Source organism: Drosophila hydei, unplaced genomic scaffold (genome assembly GCF_003285905.1).
Source record: "Drosophila hydei strain 15085-1641.00,03,60 unplaced genomic scaffold, DhydRS2 tig00008114-arrow-pilon, whole genome shotgun sequence".
In the NCBI taxonomy this organism is placed as follows: domain Eukaryota; kingdom Metazoa; phylum Arthropoda; class Insecta; order Diptera; family Drosophilidae; genus Drosophila; species Drosophila hydei.
In genome coordinates, this window is record NW_022045827.1 from 1,913,823 (window position 1) to 1,934,256 (window position 20,434).

A 20,434-nucleotide genomic window follows, 5' to 3' on the forward strand; every position below is an offset into this window, starting at 1 on the left:
GCGATTCTTTAGCTAGATATACATACATACATGTTCATATATTTAGTTGAGGATTTGTATATATATATAAATATGTATATATTGGATTTCATATATATGTGTTCGTGTGTGTGTCTGTTTGAGAATGGAATTTAAAAAAAAATTTTTTCTCTTAGTATTTGATTTTTATTTTTTTTGTTAAACAAAATTTGTGCTCTCGTTCCATAGTTGCAGTTAGGGTTTATATATATGTATATATATATATATAATTACATTTGCATATTATATATATATATATATATCGACTGTAAGTACGATTTTTGCAACAAATCAATATTGGTTTTTTTGTTGTTGTTAAAAAATACATTACGTTACTTTTTAGCTGATACCCCCAAAAAATCGTTCAGTTTTTTTGTTTTTGTTTTTTTCCATTTCAAAGAGTTTTACGTTTAGTATAAAAAATCATTATATCGAAAGTATAAAAATCGTATTAAGCCTTTCATTTTTTTTATTTGTTTTTTTGTATATTTTTTTTATTATTGAATTTTTGTTTTAGTTTTTTGGTTTTCGTTTTCTTTTAGCAAAAGCGGGTGTATCTTCATCAAGCAGGTATTTCGAATGTTACTTGGCAGGATTATTATTTTTTTTACATTTTTTTTTTCTGTTTTAAATATATATTTTTAAATAGTTTTATAAAAGCTTTGTGTTGTTGTTTTGTGAATGTTGTGTTGTGATGTTGCAGGCCTGTTGTAGTTTTTTGCTTTTATTTATTTATATATATATATTTTTTTGTAATTTTTGTTGTTGTTTCTGAAAAGTAGTTGCGCTTTTATAGTTAATATGTGTGTGTGTGTGTGGTGTTGTTGTTGTTATTATTATTATTATATAAATTTATTTATGCTTATATAACTCACATTAGGCGACATTGACTTAGCTGACTAATTGTTAATTAATTAATTGGGTTTTCAATACAAGTTTGTATCTACAATGGAATTTATCAATGATAATGGTATCAAAATCTGATGTAATTAAATTATTTAAAGCTTTGTGTTTGTGAATGTGGACAAACCAAATGATAAACATTCTAATATTGCCTTAGTGGAAACATTTAAACTAAAAAACAAACGAATAACTAGAAGAAATTAAAAGAAAACTCAACGTGTTTTTATTAAAAATCTATTTACAATTGAATATTTCGCTACTTATGCACATAGATTTACTATTCAATTTGATAAATATTATTTAGTAATATTTTTTTAACTACACGCTCCTACAAAATGCTCGCTAAATTTGTTTTCATTTGTTTTAACTTTTTAGTTTTATTTGTTGCTTACATTTCAGATTTATCAATGTCGTTAATACAATTGAATTGCCATGAATATTGCTAGATATATAGCCCCGCCCCAGAGAATGTGTTGAATGAAAGTGTTCGAAAATTCCTTAAACACAAATCAAAAGATCTGTGGAAATTGTCGCAGCTCAGTTTGGGGCTAGACATGTGCTTCGGCTTGCCGAGTCTACAGCTTAAAGTTTAACAAGTTTTCATCAATTTATTATTTTTGTTTTTCATACTTTAACTAGCATTCGTTTTTTTTTTGTATTTCATTATGCACTAAATTTTGCGTTGCGCTACTTTATTTTATAAGAATTTTTATATTTTTTATCAATTTTTTTTGTTTGTTTATTTAAATATCTACGGCTAAGTTATGTATTTATTTAGTTTATTTTTATTTTTTGTGGCTTTAATTTATTCAAATCATCATCACATATCAAAAAGTTTACAAAAATTTTACCTTAACATTTCTTTAGCTACATTTTGCATGTTTTTTTTATCTGTTATTTATTTATGATGTTTTTCGTGCGTTTCAGAATAAAACATACAACAATAGATATTTTATTTATTTATATTTGTTTTGTTTTTTTTTCGCTAACTTTTACCCACTTAACAATTGTTGTTCTCAGTTATTTTTGTTTTTTTAACAAATTTCACATTTAACTTGTGAAATTCTCGTTAATTATTTGAACCAAATCTTATTCCATTCGTTTTTAGTTGTTAAACATTTTTATTTTAATTCACTTATTTTACGTTTTTAGTATGTTTTTCTATTAGTGTACGTGTGGGCATGTAAAAGGCATTTGTTTGGTTTCTTTTTGTGTATTTTTCATATCATTAAAAATGTTTTTTTTTTTTGGAAGAACTGAGCTGAAAAACCTGAAATTACTTTCACTATTTGCTAGCATTCCAATTATGTCAGCATATGATATGCCCAATTTAAAATTTAAGGCTCTATATATGTTGTTATACGTGGAAAATAATACACATTCGAGTTGATAACTCAGAGAAATGATTGATAAAAAAGTTTTCAATATTTTATTGTTTCCAACTTGTTTTGTTTTTCCAACTAAAGCGCGTGTCTTTGTTTTTAAGCTTAGTGATATTATGTCTATGTATTAGTTATTAATTAATGGAATAGTTTAGCTTACATTGATTTTCGTTTTCTTTCATTACCAACCAAATTGACCAAATTCTACACATGATTTTCTCCTTCCTTCAGAACTTTAATAACTAATATTGCTTTCCATTGGGTTCACAATTGATGAGAGAGAGAGAGAGAAAGAAAAATAAATAAAAACTAAAAAGCAATTCCAGTTGATTTTTTTTAAGATGCTTACGAATTAAATCAACAAATTCAAATTTGATTAAAAACGAAATTCCAACATGTTTCGATTCCACACATTCCGCCATAATATTTATAGCACACGTCGCCGTTCCAAAAAGTATGCAATATAATTTTGTCTTTAGCGAAATTGCGATGAAACATAATTGTTTGTTATTCTATATAGTGTTAATTGCTGTAACAATTGCATTTGTTGCTAATTTGCTGCCTTGCTTCTTGAATAAACTCAATGCATAACTCTTGACTATGAAACGCACAGTTAATGCTGAAATTTTTAAAAATTTAGAATTTAGGGAATTCAATTATTTATTTTAATATTTTGAAAAATTTTCTAATTTTTCATTGGAAATATTCCTCAACATTTTAAAAGTTGTAAAATAGTTTTCAGCTGGCGTTTCTTTCGTTCAGTTATTTAGCTTTCATTATTATTAATTATTAAACAACTATACAAGCTCTCACAATTCTCAACTTCTTTTCGCTGGCTACACATTTTTGTGTTCTTCGGCGCTGTTTGTTAACAATTTTTGTTTTGCTTTCAATTTTATTTAGTGTTTTATTTGATTGAAACAATTCAATTACAATTTAATTATTATGACATGCTTGAAATTTGCTTTTCATTTCATTATTTATACAACATTTCCAAATGAGTTTATTTTCGTTTTGAGTTTTAAGTCTATCAAAATGTTTATCATATTTTTTTTGTGTGTGTATTGCAAAAATGTGCGATTGTTTGGTTGTGTGTGGGTGTGTGTGTAGGTGTGTATAAAAAATTGTACATGTTTTTGTTTTAAACGTTTTTTAAATGAATATTAGGCGAAGTTTTGTGTATTGACTGTCTTCGAAATGGAATCGTTTGTTGATATCGCAAATGAAACAGCGCAGCTGACGCTTAGTTATTTTCGCTTCTCTTTAATTTGTAATAAATTCATTTACTGTCAGACAGCATGGCCGTTCTTCTCTGGATTAGCACGCTTGGCGGCAGCTGCCGCGCCCATACGCCTTGCCCGCCAACGATCAATAGGCGTGTAGCAGCATATGAAGAAGGGCGGCACATGCGGCGAGCCACCTGAACTCGAGCTGCCGCTATGGCTGAGCTGCGACTCGACCGTGAGCTCCGTCTGGACGCCGCTGCTGGTCATGCGCACCTCTGCCTGATAGGGCGGCGGCGATGTGGCATGATAATCCAGCATGGGTGCCGCCTTGCATATAACGCTCGGCGGCTCCAGTTCGTGCAGCTCAAAGCTGTCCGAGCGCGTGCTCGTCGGCGTTGTGGTCGAGGGCCGGAACTCGTGCGAGCTGCTCTCGACCATGGCAGTGCGATAGGTAGCGGCAAAATAGTTTGTCTCCAGATAATGACACGATTCGAATAAATAATCATCGAATTGCAAACGTGTCGTACTGTCGCCAGCATGACCCATAAAGTTGCCCTTGTGCGACTGTGTCGATGGCGAGCCCAAGGCTATGGGCAACATGGAACGGGACATGGGCATCAGCTCTAAAGAACTAGAGCAGCCAGCAGGTGCAGCTGCAGAGGTTCTGCTTGTGCGTTGTTCTTGCTGCTGTTTGTGGTGGTAGTGCTGCTGCTGCTGTTGCTGTTGCTGTCGCTGCTGTCTTTGCTTCATATCAACAATTTCTATTTCTTCTATATCACTAAAACTATTTAACTGTTTCAACAAATAATGCACATCATTTCGTTTCGTATAATCAGCGGCGTCGTGTTGTTGCTGCTGTTGCAGCAACTGTTGCTGTTGTTCTAACATTGCCGTCGTCTTAGTTTTTATTGTGTCTAGTGCTTGCAATGTTAATGGAGTGCTAACGACGGCAATGCCACGACTTGTGCTACGTGTGAGGTTGTCGATTTGTCGCAACTCGTGGTGCTGCTGCTGCTGCTGTTGTTGTTGCTGTGGTTGTTGTTGTTGCAGCTCTGGATAAGCCAGCGCCAGGCGTTGCTGCAGCGTTGCGCTGCTGAACGCTGACGAGGCGCGATGTGGTTCCAGTTTAGCAGAGTCGAGTATACGATTGAATTTAGCTAATGCGCTAGATGCTGTTGATGAGCTGGTTGTTTCTGTTGTTGTTGTTGTTGTTGCTGCGGTGATCTTATGTCTTAGTTGTTGTTGTTTGGTTTGAGGCACTGTTGTGACGGTTTGTATATTATCACCAACACGGCGACGCCCACTGCCCTGAGCATCGACGACATCCGCAACGTTGTCAACAATGACAACGCTTCGATCATCAATGGATGCAGTCTTATTGTCATCCACATCATCATCATTATCATTGTCATCATCTTCGTCGTCGCAGACATCCTCATCAACATCATCAATATCAACGCCATCCTGCAGCGTTTCAGTAACATTTAAATTCAAATTCAAATGTAAACGCTGCCGCAACAGCAAACGTTGCGTCTTCGTATCGATGGGCACAGCGCCTGGTGGCGCCGGTGCCGCAACGGATGCAGTTGCTCCAATTAAACCATGTCCGGCGGCTATAACGGCCGCCGCTCGCTGCTGTGCTGTGGCCCTAGCTAAATTCTTTTGTAAAATCAACTTCCTCGACGAAATGATGTCATTATTGTCGCTCCCCCGCGATTACCGGCTGTCGCGGGTGGAGCGAGGCCGCCCCTAACTGGAGGTACTAGCGATGGGCGAGACGGGTGACAGCGGGCTACGGACAGCCTGTTCGCGCGGACAGCCAGTGAGTGTGATTACCAGCTTACGGCTACCGGCCTGATCGCGATGCTCGCACAGCCAAACGCCCTGCCAGGTGCCCAGCGAGAGTTTGCCATCGGTAATGGGGATTGTCAGTGAGCTGCCCAGAAAGCAGGCCTTCACGTGTGCGGGCTGTAAAATAATCGAATAGAATAATTCAAGATTTCCATATATTTATATAATATATTTATATAGCTACCATATCGTCGGGTCCTTCGCACGAATGCCTGTAGGGCAAACCTTCGGGAACTATTTTATTCAACATCATTTCCATATCGTCTCTGTGAATAGACATATATATATATCATATATTTATATATTAAATATCTTGCGCCTATATGACTCACCTGACGTCTGGATCCCAACTCTCGTTTAACGCTAAACTCGCCGAGGTGTGAAGTACTGTAAGAAAAAAAAAACAGAAAACACAGAGAAATAATTGCAAATGAGACAAAGTGAATGCGGCGTCAATTAATTTGTTGTTTAACTTTTAATTCGCTAGCCAATAGGCATTTTAATAGCTAACAGTTATTAGACCATTACATGGGCGTGCCACGCCCCAAACACACAATGCATTTCCAATTGAGTTGTAAAGCTAATTAACCAAAATGTTTAACACGAATCGTAATCTCTGCAAGCGAGCTCCAAGGTCTGAGTCTGCGGTATATTAACGAGCTCAAGGCACGCCGCGAAAGCTATTTTCAATCAATTTTAATTACAAATTCCACAAAATTATATGACAAAGCAATTGTTATGGTCGTTAATTCGAGGGTAGCTTATTTAAAATTAAAAAAAGGAAAATCTTCGCCGATTCAGTTGACTTTCATTTAGCTGCATGCCAGATAACGGCATGCAGATTGAGCTTTAAGCAATTAAGTACAGTAGAAACTGGCTAACAAGAAATCAGGTCTTAAATGTTAGAGGCGAAATATTTGAGGCCATTCATACATTTCAAAATTATTTAAATTATTTTTTACATTTTTTATATTTTTTCTATTTATTGTTTGTTTATATATTTTGTATTTCTTTTTTAACTTTTTTCACTTATTTTATTCTTTTTTTTTTCAATTTTCTTATATTTTTTTTTATTTTATTTATTTTTTTATATATTTTTTTTAATTTGCTTCTTTTTTCTTTGAAGAATTTTCCATCAACTATTTTATATCAGTTATCTGATGTCTACCTAAAGACAAAAAACAGAGCGCCCAACGTTAAGATTATCATCAAAAAAATAGTTGAAATTTTCTAAGAAAACGAATCCCTCTCACATTTCAGATGACATTCAGACGGCTAGCTACATTCCAGCGCCACCTGAAACAAAATTTGTTTCAAGTGTGTGTATCCAAGTGTTGATACAGAATATTCCGAAATTCTGGCTTGACTATGAATTAATTTCTAAGAAAATTCATTGAATGAAGTATTAAGAATTTCACTTTAATCTAGGCAAGACTTTAAGTAACACTCGAATAGCAGAGCCCCAGAGATTTTGTTAACAATTTATGCTTAGGTTAATGTTAAGAAATTATGTTAACTTTAAGCGAAAAGTCTATATATAAATATATATTGTATGCATATATTAGCTTAGAAACTCGCTCCGAGCTTCACTTGGCCCACAGTTTATGGAAAATGTTTGGACATGTCACATGGACACAGAGTTACAGTTATATGTGGACCCTAGTTTACAGTTGTTTGCTGTTAAACATGGCCAATTCATGTCTTGTTTGACTTTGAGGCATTTCGACAAAAATTTCATAGCCTAGTTTTTGCGGCTTGCTTTACCCGAAAAGGGCGAAGATGGGCAAATTGGCCAAATGCCAGCAAAAGAGACCGACGAGCATTGAAATTGAATACTAGTACTTAAAATCATTTAGTGTTAATAATAAATAGAGCAATAGACCGGCCGTAACACTTAAATTTGCACACTAATTGCATATTCATGAATAAAAGAGTAGAGACAACAAATGTGTGGAACGCTGCGCAAATTAGTTTATTATCAAATCCCACAGATGTCATTCCAAGCCCCCGAACGATCTATGTGCGTAAGAGAGTGAGTTTCAGTGTGTGTTTGTTTGTGTTTATCAAAGTTTAGCTTTCAAGTTTTGTTGTGGGTTCTTGCTAAATAATTTCCGAAAAAACGATTATGTCATGTCGGACATGTGTAAATGGACAACAGAAATTTGAATGTAACACAGACAAAGACAAACAAACATAAGTCGAGAATGCTGTAGGCTAGAGGGCAGGACTAGCAGTTACCCTGTAAGGGATTTTAGTTCTTGTATAAGCATGTAACATATAAACATGAATGTAAAATTAACGAAAGCTGCAATTGTAAGTCAATATCTCCTATAGTCCTGCATCGATATTTATCGATTGCAAGTAAATGTGGTTAGTATGTTTGATTTTCTTCTAATACCTCAATGTATAACTTAGTGCAGCTAGCACTATTATATAGATATATCTTTCAATAAACAGCAACTGAGATAAAATCGATATTTATCGATATCAGTTATTTAAAGTTAGCTGACAAATTGATTTCTGTATAGAGTCTATACCATATTCGAGACATATATTATGCTTATGATAATTTGTCTTCATCAAATTAAAATCGATATTTATCGACTTTCGCTAAAACTTCTCATTTACATTACAAATTAATTTAATGGATGTATTTAAATCCAAAATCATGGAATATGTCTCTTGTAATATGTGTTCCACGCAAATGATTGTAGCTTAGATAACTTCAATATATATCGATTACTACAAAACAGATAAATAGAGATTTACTAATAGTAAACAAGTCTCAATGCTTAAATTAAGCTTTCATAATAGGCATTAAACATATTAGAAACTAATCTTAAGACAAAATCGATATTTATCGATTTTTCAAATATATTAACGATTTCGGCTGTTGCTTTCCTTTGCCTGTAACATGCACAGCTTCAATAGAGCATCGCCCATTAAAATTTAATAGGAATACACGGTATACCCGACAGCGTTAAGCGACAAATCGAAAGATTGAATCAGAGCCAGGAGGCAGAGCAGAGGATGTTGTGGGCAGGGAGGAAATAAACAAGCCCGAGGCACAATCTCAAATGGACAAGCAGACAATGCAAATGAAAATGAACTCAAAACTGACAGCCAAAGGCAACAGCCCCTATACAAATTTGCAAATTGATTTCAGCCAAGAGCTGAACGAGACGGAGGCAGCGGGTCATAGGCCAATTGTGGCAGGAGGCGGGCAGCGACCGCAATTAGTTGACACTCGCCAATATCGCGGGAGGAAATGAAGGACGCGAAACTGACTGCAGTTCCGGCAGCCATTTACATACGTATGAACATATATGTAACCGTGCCAACTATAAATATGTTAATGCGCTAACATAATTGTGCGTATAGCGGCTTTCGAGTGGCCAAAAAGGTGGAAAACCCTGCCACAACCCCTCACTCTCCCTCTCTCTTTCACTTAACTGACACTATTTTCATGCTGCAAGCGCCACAACAAACGGCAAAGTATAGAGGAAAACGGGAAGGGGCTTGGAATAGGAGCAAGCGGCTTTAATGTGATTTAGCCATGGTAGAGCCGCAGCAGCAGCAGCAGCAGCAGTGCAGGCAGGCAGGTTAAGGGGTGGAGCTGGGGCTGGGGCTGGGGGAAGCGACATTTGTACGCGTCGTAGCATAACCCTTGTTTGCCAATGGGCAGATGTGCTAAAGGCGCTCAGGAAACACATGCAAGCGCGTAACGGAGGCAAAAGCTTATGGAACGCCACGTTTTAGTGCACTGCAAAAAAATGGGGCAACAACTCGCACATCAAACTATAAATTGTTTGAACAAAATGTAATAATAAATTGATTATTATTTATTTTTAATACGATTGATATATGATTTATGATTTACAGATTTTATTTACAATAGATATGCAGAGCAAATGCATTCTAATCTTAACTAATTTTAGCTATGGAACCAATTTTATTTATGCTAAACGACTAAGATTCTTGAACATAGAAACGCTTTGGCCTTAGAGAATTTATTGTTTAGGAAGTAAGAGTTAAATTAAGAGCCTTCCTTCTCAAGCCTATCAGATTCATAAATTGTCACTATAATTACAATAATCATATTGCACTATAAAGGTGCACTTAACTCTTCTTCTTTAAACTTAAAGCCTCATCCACGCAAAAGCTTAGCATATTTTTCGTGCAGTGTAGCACGCATTCATTGAGTGGCAGATGGCGTTTTGTTGACTGCAGGGAAAGCACAGGGTGTTACAAGTGTGTGTGCGCACACATACACATATATGAAGGTATGCGTGTGTGTGTGAGTAGGAGTTAGATGTGAAATTTCGAGTGGCTGTTGTTGTTGTTGTTGTTGGCTTCTCACATTTAGCGGCGCGTTTAGGCACTACAAAAGTTGCTAATGTTTTTAAAAGAGGCCTTTTTTATTATACAAAGTCAAACATTCTGACAGCATAAGCAAGCACAAGGCACACACACATAAAACCGCAACACACACACACACACGTGTATAGAGGAAAAGCGTCTGCGGCTACTGCAAATGCTGAACAATGGAACTGCGGCTCGCTTATGTTTCTCATTCATTCATATATGCATGTGCATACATAAGTAGCAATTGTAACTCTGTGTGTGTGTGCGTGTGTGTGTGCATATTACATGATATAACGCAACACGAAACGCTTAAATTCATCAACCTTATTACACAGCGCGTTGGCTTCATTTTGTGGTCAAGAGCTGAAGCAGAAGTAACCGAAAAAAAAAAAAAAATGTTTATAGCATGCTTACAGGCGCAGTCTGAGCAGGCGGGGTAAGAGTTCAGAGCGGTGAAGCGGGCGCAGAGGTTAGCAAGGGCAAAAGTAGCACGAGACGCCAGGTGCAAGTGCACCTGCCAACCGCTCATTAAAACACAGAAGAAAATATTATTGTCATATGCCTGAAGATTTAATACACTTGCAGAGCAAACTTAGGGCAGACTTACAATGCAGAAAACTAGGTTTGCTTTAAAGCCTAAATAATATACTATATATAATTTATGGGCACAATAACAGAAGCTTTAAAACGACTTTGTTGCAAATATATTAGAAGTATTATAAAGCTTGTAATATTCGCACTTAGTTGGACTATCTTGAAGGAAAAAGTTTTCATTACAGAACTCACTTATGATAGACCTACAGAGTATTTCTATCCAACCAATTTCTGCTATGTGACCTATATAATATTTATGTAATAATATGATAAGTCTGCCATAATCTTTATCTATGTTAGAAACATAATGATGCTTGTATTATTCAAGTTAAGTTAGATTAGAGTTCAATGTTATAAAGATAAAATTAAAATGTATATAATACATTTTTTAGAAAGTTTCTCTATTGTGACTATTCTTATAAATATCTCCCTTCATTCGTATATCTCTGACTATTCGTATAAATATATACGATTTTTATTAAATTAAATTAACAGAAATTGTTATTTTTTCTATCAAAGAATCATTTCCAATTGAGCTATTTGAACCCTCTATGATTACAATTTATTTTTTTGCTTGCAACGTTAAGCCGTTAAGCTTTTGCCTAGATAAGCCCTAATCATAACTCTAAGCAACTTTTTTATATAAATTAACTCAGCTCAGATTAAGAATATATATATATATATATATATTTTTTTTTTAAGAGACTCTAAAGCCCTCGTACTGAGCACATTGCGTGCCACAATGCACGTAATACTTGCTGTAAGGGTATAACAAGACGACCCTACCACTAGCACACACACGCTGACACTTACACACACACACACACACACACACACACACACACACACACACACACACACACACACACACACACACACACACACACACACACACACACACACACACACACACACACACACACACATACTCATAGCTAGTCACATGGAACTAGTTCAAGTTGTTCATGGCAAACAAACGTAAAATGTTTGGTTTGTTGTCCGTGTCGCCCTGTTCCTATTGTTGTTTTTACTGTAGGCTATGACTTTTTTTTTTTTTTTTTGCATAAATAATATTGATTTATTGGCTGGCGCAGCATTTGCGGCTCATAAGCGAAACAATTTTTAATGCTAGAGGCGCCGCCTCGTCCATGGAGTCACGCCGTGGACTACGAGTGGAAGGCGGCTAAAGGGGATTACCTGAACCTTGGGGCAACCTATGGAAACGAAAAATAATGACACACACACACATATATACACACACATATGGCACACATTTCGATGCCATGGCATCGTTTGCCTTACTTCGACTCGAATGTCCTTGTTGCGGGCCATGTGAAGTTTTATATGGAAGCCACGCGTTGTAGAGTCACGTTCTCAGAGGTGTCTGTCAAAGTTCATGTTAGTTAACTGCAAGTTCTGACAAACAGATGTCACCTAGTTGACGAAAGACTTAATGAAATTCAAGAAATTCCGAAATTTAAATTTGCCTGTCAAATGCAAACAGTTTACAAACATCAGATAGATAAGACATCTGACATAAGACTTTTGCATAAATTAAAAGATATATATGCATATATATATTACACACATATAAAATTGAGGTTATGTTAAGTACATAGCTGTAAAGTTATTTTTGACATCAAAGCTTTTGTTATTAAATCAGTGAATATACTGAATAAGAAATTAACTTTAACTTCATGTTAAACTAGCAGTTAAGCTTATGAGCATATAGCACAGCATGATATTTACTACTATAATTTGTTCATTTTTATTAAAATGTATGTAACAAGTAGCAGGAGGCGTGGCAGGCCCCATAAAATATAATATTCTTGATCAGGACGACAAGCTCAGTCTGGCCGTCATATGTTGTTTATTAATATAGCAGCTCTGCGCAGAATTCAAGGTATCTCATAGTCGTTCACTCCCGATTAGAGTAGTCTTACTTGTACATTATTTAATCAAAGAAGGCCCTTTAAAAGTACTTTGCATTGATTATTGATTACTATTTTCATCGTATATCGCATAAAAAATATGAACTAAAAAATCTAAAAAAAGCTATTTTAAATAGTTCTTTAATCTAGCATCTAGAAAATTTGAGTGCACAAAATTACTCTATTACTTAATAAATTGGCATAAAGGAAGCTATTTTGTAAGCAGCGGTATTTAGCTGGAAGAAAAGAAAAAAACAAAACGATTTTCTTTTGCTGTTTTCATTCTTCTATTGTTTTTCGCTACACATCGCTGTCACGAATAAAAGGGAATCAACACACTCACACACACATTGGCTCCTCTCCCACACCCACACACACGCACACAATAAATGCTAAAGCGTCGCAATGTTACTTTCATAGCCTCCCCCAGCTCTATCCCATATCAGACCCACTTTCGGTTTCAGTTGATTTATTTGGTGTTGCTTCTCTTTCGACTACGCACAGGACATTGGGGAGTCCTTTTTTGTAGTCGTCGTCGTCGCTGCTAGCTTTGAAAAATATGTTCGGGTTATAAATTGAAGTTGAGCCATTTATATGATCTTGCGATTATGCAGCAAATTGTTAGAGAGCCAACGAATTTTCTCCCCAGGCAATGAAAGTTGTTGCAAAAACAATACGCGAATCGAGCTTTAAGGAAGGGCGAAACTAAGTCCATTCAGTTTGAGTTATGTTTCATCGGGATGTGGCTCGAAAATGTATTAGAAATATAAATATTTCGAATTTGTATTATATATATTTACAATCTAACATAATAATTATATCTGCTGTTGCATTTTTTTTAATTTACTATTATAATTTATTTTTTCAACTACAACAGCACTATTATTTTTATGAACAAATATCTAAAATAATCAAAAGCAAATTAGTTCTGACTGTACGTAACGGGATTTTTTCGTTATTTAATTTTTTCTTCTGTTTTGTATTATATTTAATACAAAAAGTGGGCATATTTTTATTTTTTACTACTATTTTTATGCACAACATTGGACCCTTATAAATCGTCCCAATAAAACTCGAAAATATATTAGAAATATAGATATTCAGAATCTTATTTATTTTTTAAATTTAGGAGAGATTTGTAAAAGTTTTTCCAACGGGTCTTTGTATAATTCCCAATTCAAATCTATTTTAGATTATGAAATAATATGTTCATCATATATTTATTGAGAAGTACTCCTTAGATCTTCTCCTCGTCTTTTATAAATTTAATATTTTATTTCTCTAAAGAAAACTAACAAAATTACCACGCACTAGGCTTGTCGATGCTATATATATTATAATAAAGCCATTATAGATTATTATATTAGAACTCATAGATTCATTCTCTGCAAAGATTGTCATCTAAGACCCTGATAAATATTTGTATACATTCTAGCTTAAAATTGTTTGGTATTCCGGCTAAATAAACTTTTCTGCAGACAAAGGCTTCGCTAGTAATCTTATATCTATATGATTCAGTTTATGGAATTTGACCACTTTTTCTAAGGATACTCTAGATAGCAATCGACCGGAAACATTTCGTATTATAAATGTTTGTATTATAAATTTCAAAGGGAAAAACATTTCATTTTTATAGTGAAACTTGATGCAAAGAACCTTTTATTCTTTTTATTTATTTTTTCCTGTTCGTTTTTATTGTTGTTGTAAATTATTTGAATTGAGTTTTTTCTATTTAATAAGTTGCCATTAAAATTGGCCTCTATCTGTTGCCATCTCTTTCGCACAGTGGTTGGCTTCTTCCTTTTGCCTTTGGTGCCTATTGAAACAATGACAGCGTATTGAGGTCAATAGTAAAAGACAACAAGAAAAACATATGGCAAGGTTGCTTTGAAATAATTTTTTGAAATTAACTTTTTTCTGTGCCATTTTGTAAAAGGGCCGCAGGTGGGCAGGCAGGCAGGTGGATAGGAGCAGAGCTTGCCATTTGATTTGTGATGGCGCTGCAAAATGTTGCCTAGCTGTGACAAAAGGAAGAGAGAAGCAGGTGCACGTGCATGTGCAGGTATTGCTGCCGCTCGAGAGGGACCTGGCACACATACACACACAGACACATGTACACTCACATATTTAAGTAAAGTGAGTCTAATTAGGAAGTCCTTTTAAGAAAATCAATAAACATGTCTTGACCTCAATTAGATTCCGCTTACTACAGTTCACAATACACACGTAGCCAAAACGGATCCCCAGACAATGAGAAATACACACACTTAGCCACACACACCTAGCACAGAGATTCATTTTAGCGTGCAGGAGCTAAGCCGGGAGGGAGAAGGAGGAGCTGGGGCATAATAAACACACGTGCTTTTCATTTGGTCGAGAGCGAAAGAATAACAAGAAAAACGCCTCGGGCAAGTGGAAGTTTAAATACTCTTAAAATTATCATATATTCTATTATGATTACTTTGGATCAAACAATATAATACATAAATTATTTTTAGAAAATGTTTATATAGTATGTGGTAGTAGTCGTAGACAGTAGTAGTAGTTAGTAGTAGTAGGAATAGTAGTAGTAGTAGTAGTAGTAGATAGTACTAGTAGTAATAGTAGTAGTAGTAGTAGTAGTAGTAGTAGATAGTACTAGTAGTAATAGTAGTAGTAGTAGTAGTAGTAGTAGTAATAGTAGTAGTAGTAGATATTAGTAGTAGAAGTAGGAGATAGTAGTAGTAGTAGTAGGAAATATTAGTAGTAGTAGTAGATAGTAGTAGTAGATATTAGTAGTAGTAGTAGATAGTAGTAGTAGATATTAGTAGTAGTAATAGGAAATATTAGTAGTAGAAGTAGTTGATAGTAGTAGTAGTAATAGTAGTAGTAGTAGATAGTAGTAGTAGATATTAGTAGTAGAAGTAGTTGATAGTAGTAGTAGTAGTAGGAGATAGTAGTAGTAGATAGTAGTAGTAGTAAATAATAGTAGTAGCAGATAATAGTAATAGTACATAGTTGTAGTAGTAGTAGTAGTCGATAGTATAAGTAGTATAAAGTAATGTTATTTATAGTACTATATAGTAATAGTAGTAGATACTGGTAATATAAATATAGTACTAATAGTAGTATATAATTGTAACAGTATATACTAGTAGTACTAGATAGCAGTATATGTAGTATATAATAGTAATAGTAGATAGTAGTAGTAAAAGTATTAGTAATAAAAATTGTAGCATAAGTAGTCATTGAAGTAGCACTAACAGGAGTATGAGTATCATAAATAGTATTGTTACTGTCAGAAGTATAAGTAGTTATAATTGTTGCAATAGTTGTAAAAATAGTAGTAGCAATAGTAGTTAAACATTTCTTCTACACAGATTGATGAACAACAGCGCAATACCCGCCGCTAGAGCATTAAAAGAAAGAGACGCCCATAATAGAGACTCGACTGGGGTAAGACGATTTGTGTGGACTATAGGCGGGCAGGCGCAGGCCGCGAGAGGTGGGATTATGGGCAGTCCCTGGTGGGGAATGGGGCAAGGTGGGGGGGGCTGATGGGCAGAAGTTTGCCTCGAGCATTCACACGCCATAGCCACAGAGCCATGACATGAAGACATGAGAAACGACGATGTGACGACGACAACGACGACGACGACTACGACTACGATTGCTTTTCACTTTGAGGCTCCATCTCTAAGCGGCCCAAAACTAAGCCCCAATTCCCCCAGCAGCTGCACCGCTTCGCTCTGCGCCTCCTGCTGACTGCTCCAACTGGCATTTTATGATACGATTTTATTTATTTGCCCATGTCTGAAGCGAAACTCAGCTCTGGCACTGCGAACGCGCGTCCTGCCATTGTAATGCAAACTGTCAACAAGACCGCAAATGCTCGAGGCTCACGTATTTGTTGTTCTCATTGTTGTTGCTGTTGCTGCTGCTATTGTCGCATTGGATGCTGTCAGAAGTCGTTGGGCCACAAGAATTCGGATGAGAAAATAGTGCAGAGTGCAGCTAAGCTAAGCTAAGCTGCCATTGCAATCCAACTAGAGAGCAGTATTTTAGCAGTTTCTACATGGGCATCACTTGGCATATGGTGAATACTGTGCTATATAAGATCTGTATGCTAATATGGCATATGATATCTGGCATGTTTGAGCTTCGATTTCTAGTGAGCAATGAATCAAAAATATTGCAGCAAACTTCCTTGTAAATATCTCTCGCTCATGCTAAATGCATGAACTCTTAATAATAATAATAATAACTCTTTCAGTTCAGTTTTAAATCCTGGTTTTAAGCTAGTTATATCCCAAGTTCTATTGAAATGTAGTCCCATTGAATATCTGCCTGCCTTGAACTTCGATTGAGAGTAAGTAACTTGCAAACTACCTAGTAAATAGCCCAAGTTCATGTTAGATACCATGAATATGAATTTGAGTTTTAGTTACAATTTAAGCCAATTGTGAACTAGCTTGCAAAGTGAATTGTAAATTTTAAAAGCTCCTGTTACATTAAACAATCAACAACAATTAATTTTAACATTTAATTATAGCTGCCTTAGCTTACTTTCAAACTGTCTCCATCAACTGACAATTTTGCTAAATATTTAGCCCAAGCATCAGAAAATAAAATTGTCATTGGACTTGATTTTGAAGTGGTCAATGAGAATGTGGACAATTCATTTGCTTTGTATGTGTCGATTGAATTGCAGCAATAGACTCGACAATTTGTGCCAAATTAAATCGATGTCAACGTAGTTTTCGGCACTCAACAAAGCCGATGACTAAGGGGTCACAGACTGGAGAGGCATCTATACACTTTGTCACTTAACCCAGTTTACTTCCTTTAGCCAAATGAACTATCCTGCTGCTGACAATCTATCTATCGGTACGTGTATGTATAAAAGTATCTTTTTAACTTTTAGCTGCATTCTCATATATATTTCTGTACTTTGTGCTTAGCAACTTTTACATTTTGTTGTTTGTTCAGCTGAACTTTGGAGTCAAAAGCCGCTTGGCTTGAAATTCTATTTCTAGTCTCGGCTGTCGAATGAAATCGTTTGGTTGAAAAGTAGATACAACTGCGATTTTGCCATCGAGAAGCTCTAATTTGTATATAGTACGCTGTAAGTATTATTTAGCATATTCTTTTTAGCGTGTACCTTTTAGCATAGAGTTTTTGCTTCTACCATTTAACAGGTTTTTTGAGAAAATGCCTTTCAGAGTGTAATTTATCGAATTTACTTTTTAACATGTACTTTTTAGCACGTATAATTTAAAATATACTTTACCAAGTGCTATTCCGCAAATGCCCTTTAGCGAGTACTCTTTAAATAAGTACCGTTTAGAAAGTACTTTCTTGCAACTCCATATTAAATATATTTTTCTATTTATCAAGTACCTTTTAACAAGTCATTTTTACAATGTACCTACTAGCCAGTACTTTTTATATATACAATAAAAATCTATTTTGTTTGTATGTACCCTTTAGCATGTACTAGTCAGCTAATATATTTTGGTATGTGCTTGAAGTACCTTTACATGTTTTGCATTGTACTCTTTAAAATGTACGATATAGAGTGTACCCTTTAACATTGTTTTCCTTAATATGTGCCTTCATATATTCCTTTTATCATTTACTATAAAGACCTCTTGACTGATCTACTTTATTCTGTTTGTCATGTACCTAGTAAACCACGTCAACGTGTACCATAATCTCTTTTAGTATTTCTATTACTGTATTTATGTACTTTTAACAACTATTTATTATTATCAACTGTTTATCGTGTACCTCTATTAATGTAGTTTCCCTATTTATCTTGTACCTATTTCATATTACTTATACATTATTTCGATATTTTTCAATATAATATCAAGAGCTGCAGCCACAATAATACATTTTTCGTTGATATTCGCAGAGATATGATTTATCATGTACCTTTGACACTTCTATAAGTTAATAATTCCTATTTCTGTATAATTGTTGGTCTCTTTTCTTTTAAGGATCATCTCTACTTACTTTGCATGTGACATAATCCCACAGAGAATTGTGTCAGCTCCGGCATTTGTCTAAGTATCTCTTCGGTGACCAAATGGACGCCGCGATGCTGCGGCCTTAGATTGATTTTGCGCTGAAACCAGGCGGAACCGAACTGCAAGCCAGCCGCATTGCCATCGCCAACGCCAGCGCCGGCGCCGGCGATGCCGCCACGTCCGCCTCGATGATTAGCCGATGCCATGGTGCTGTTGGAGGAGCTGCTGCGTATGTTGCTATTGCGACTGACGCTTTGCTTAATGTTGGCTGTGCCACCGCCACCTCCAGCAACTCCAACGCCACCGCCACCACCACCACCACCGCCACCAGCGACGCCGGCGCAGCCAGCTCCACCGCTGCCGCTGGTCGCTTTCGTGTTGCCGGCGTTTGGATTACTGCTGCTACTGCGACGCCGATGGCCGCTGCGTACGCCGCTGCGTGTTGTTGTTGCTGCTGTTGCTCCCGCTGCTGCTGCTGCTGCTCCCCCTGGTGGTGGACTTTGCGTGGATGTTTGACGCTGGGTTTTTACCTTGGACGCGGCGGCGGCGGCGGCGGCAGCAGCGGCTGAAGTCGTGGGTTTTGCTGACGACGACGTTGTGACGACTCTTTGGTTCGGGGCTCCAGTCAAGACGTGGACGAGAGCGAAGACGACGACAACGACGACAGCTCCTCACGCACACACGCACACACACTTGAGCACCTACACACACTGGCACATACACACGCACACACCCTCGACAAACGGGTGTTTCCTTTTTTATTTAATATTAATTTTTTCTCTTCACTTTGAGCACTTTTTCTATAAACTTTTTCGTAGGCAAATTAATTTATTTTGCTTGTATTTATTATTTGAACTTATTTATCCACTTGGCTTCTGCAAAGAGAAGAAAAACGAAAAAAAAGACCATTAATTTTTTTAAATAAATAATAAAAATATATTTATTTTTTTTCAGACTTGTTCTGTTGCTGCTCGAACTGTAGCATAAGTTGAACTAAATCTAATATTTTTATTAATTTGTGTCTTAGTCAGCTTGACACAAAACTAAACCCATAAAAGGCCCTTCTCTGATGGGCGATAATCGTTTTACCTTTAGCTATATCAAATAAATCACATTTATTGTTTGTCTGTCTCACTCCCAACATGAAAGTTGCCCACAATCAACAAGTTTTAATTGAGTCAAGTAAATAATAACAACAACAACCAGCTCTCAACCACATTTACTGTTTATGGTTATGGTTATCAGCAGCAGCTGGCGTTGACCTTGCCAATCGATTGAGCAAAGAGCCAATAATGGGAACTAGACACCGCATTAGCTAAATCTATGAAGATAGTGAGAAAAACAAATGGCACAGAGAGTGAGAAAAAGAGTAAAGCGTGTAAAACAACTGTTTATAGGCTGTATGCAAATGTTCTAATTAGAACTGGACTATAAAAACAGATGGGGAAAGAGAAATAGATATCACTAGTATTGCACAAATGAATATATATCGATATTATTTCAGTATATCGACAAAGCTCAGAGTTGATCAAAGGCTTTAAAAAACAATGTGAAGAGTATTGCGAGTAAAAGCTATGGTGGATATATAGCTCATCCAAACTAAGAAGAAATTCTCAGCAAAAATGATAGTTGATAAATATGTATATATCAATTTAATGTTAATGTTTCGGCTCAGCAAAAATATGCTGCTAAAAATAGAACTTTCGTCTATTTTATATCCTTATATACCTTATATATATAAATATATATCAATGTGAAGAAAACTATAATACTCGCTGCTCGGGTATTTGCTCACGCAATGCAAGAGCCAAATGACTTTTATGCTTCGGCTCCACTTAAAGTCTGGTCACTCTAAGCCAAAAGGAGTTCAAAGCAACACAAGCACACTCACATAGACATGCAGGTCGCAATAGACAATTGTACAAGAAAAAAAGCAGAGCTAAAAGTCAAAAAGTGGAGTAAATTTGTTGCGGCACAATTGGGCACGTGTCGCAGCAACTAAAGCTCGAAGAAGTCGACAGGTGAGGCAGGGGCACGTTAGCTGGTGCACAAATCGGAGCAGCGTTCACGGCTTAAGGTGGGAAGCACACAGACACAAGCACAAACAGCTGCATGCAAAAGTGTGTAGGCACAAGGAATCAACGAAAAATGGT

At 36.0% G+C, this 20,434-nt stretch overlaps 1 protein-coding gene across 1 annotated transcript; it reads right to left on the minus strand.

Moving 5' to 3' along the window:
• Positions 1-3,256: 3,256 nt before the first annotated feature.
• Positions 3,257-18,992, minus strand: LOC111599138. The gene is given in 4 exon segments (XM_023314701.2): positions 3,257-5,497; positions 5,565-5,646; positions 5,713-5,767; positions 18,268-18,992. Coding segments are annotated over 4 exon segments (2,262 nt in total). The 5' UTR covers positions 18,488-18,992; the 3' UTR covers positions 3,257-3,592.
• Between the last annotated feature and the right edge of the window lie 1,442 nt (positions 18,993-20,434).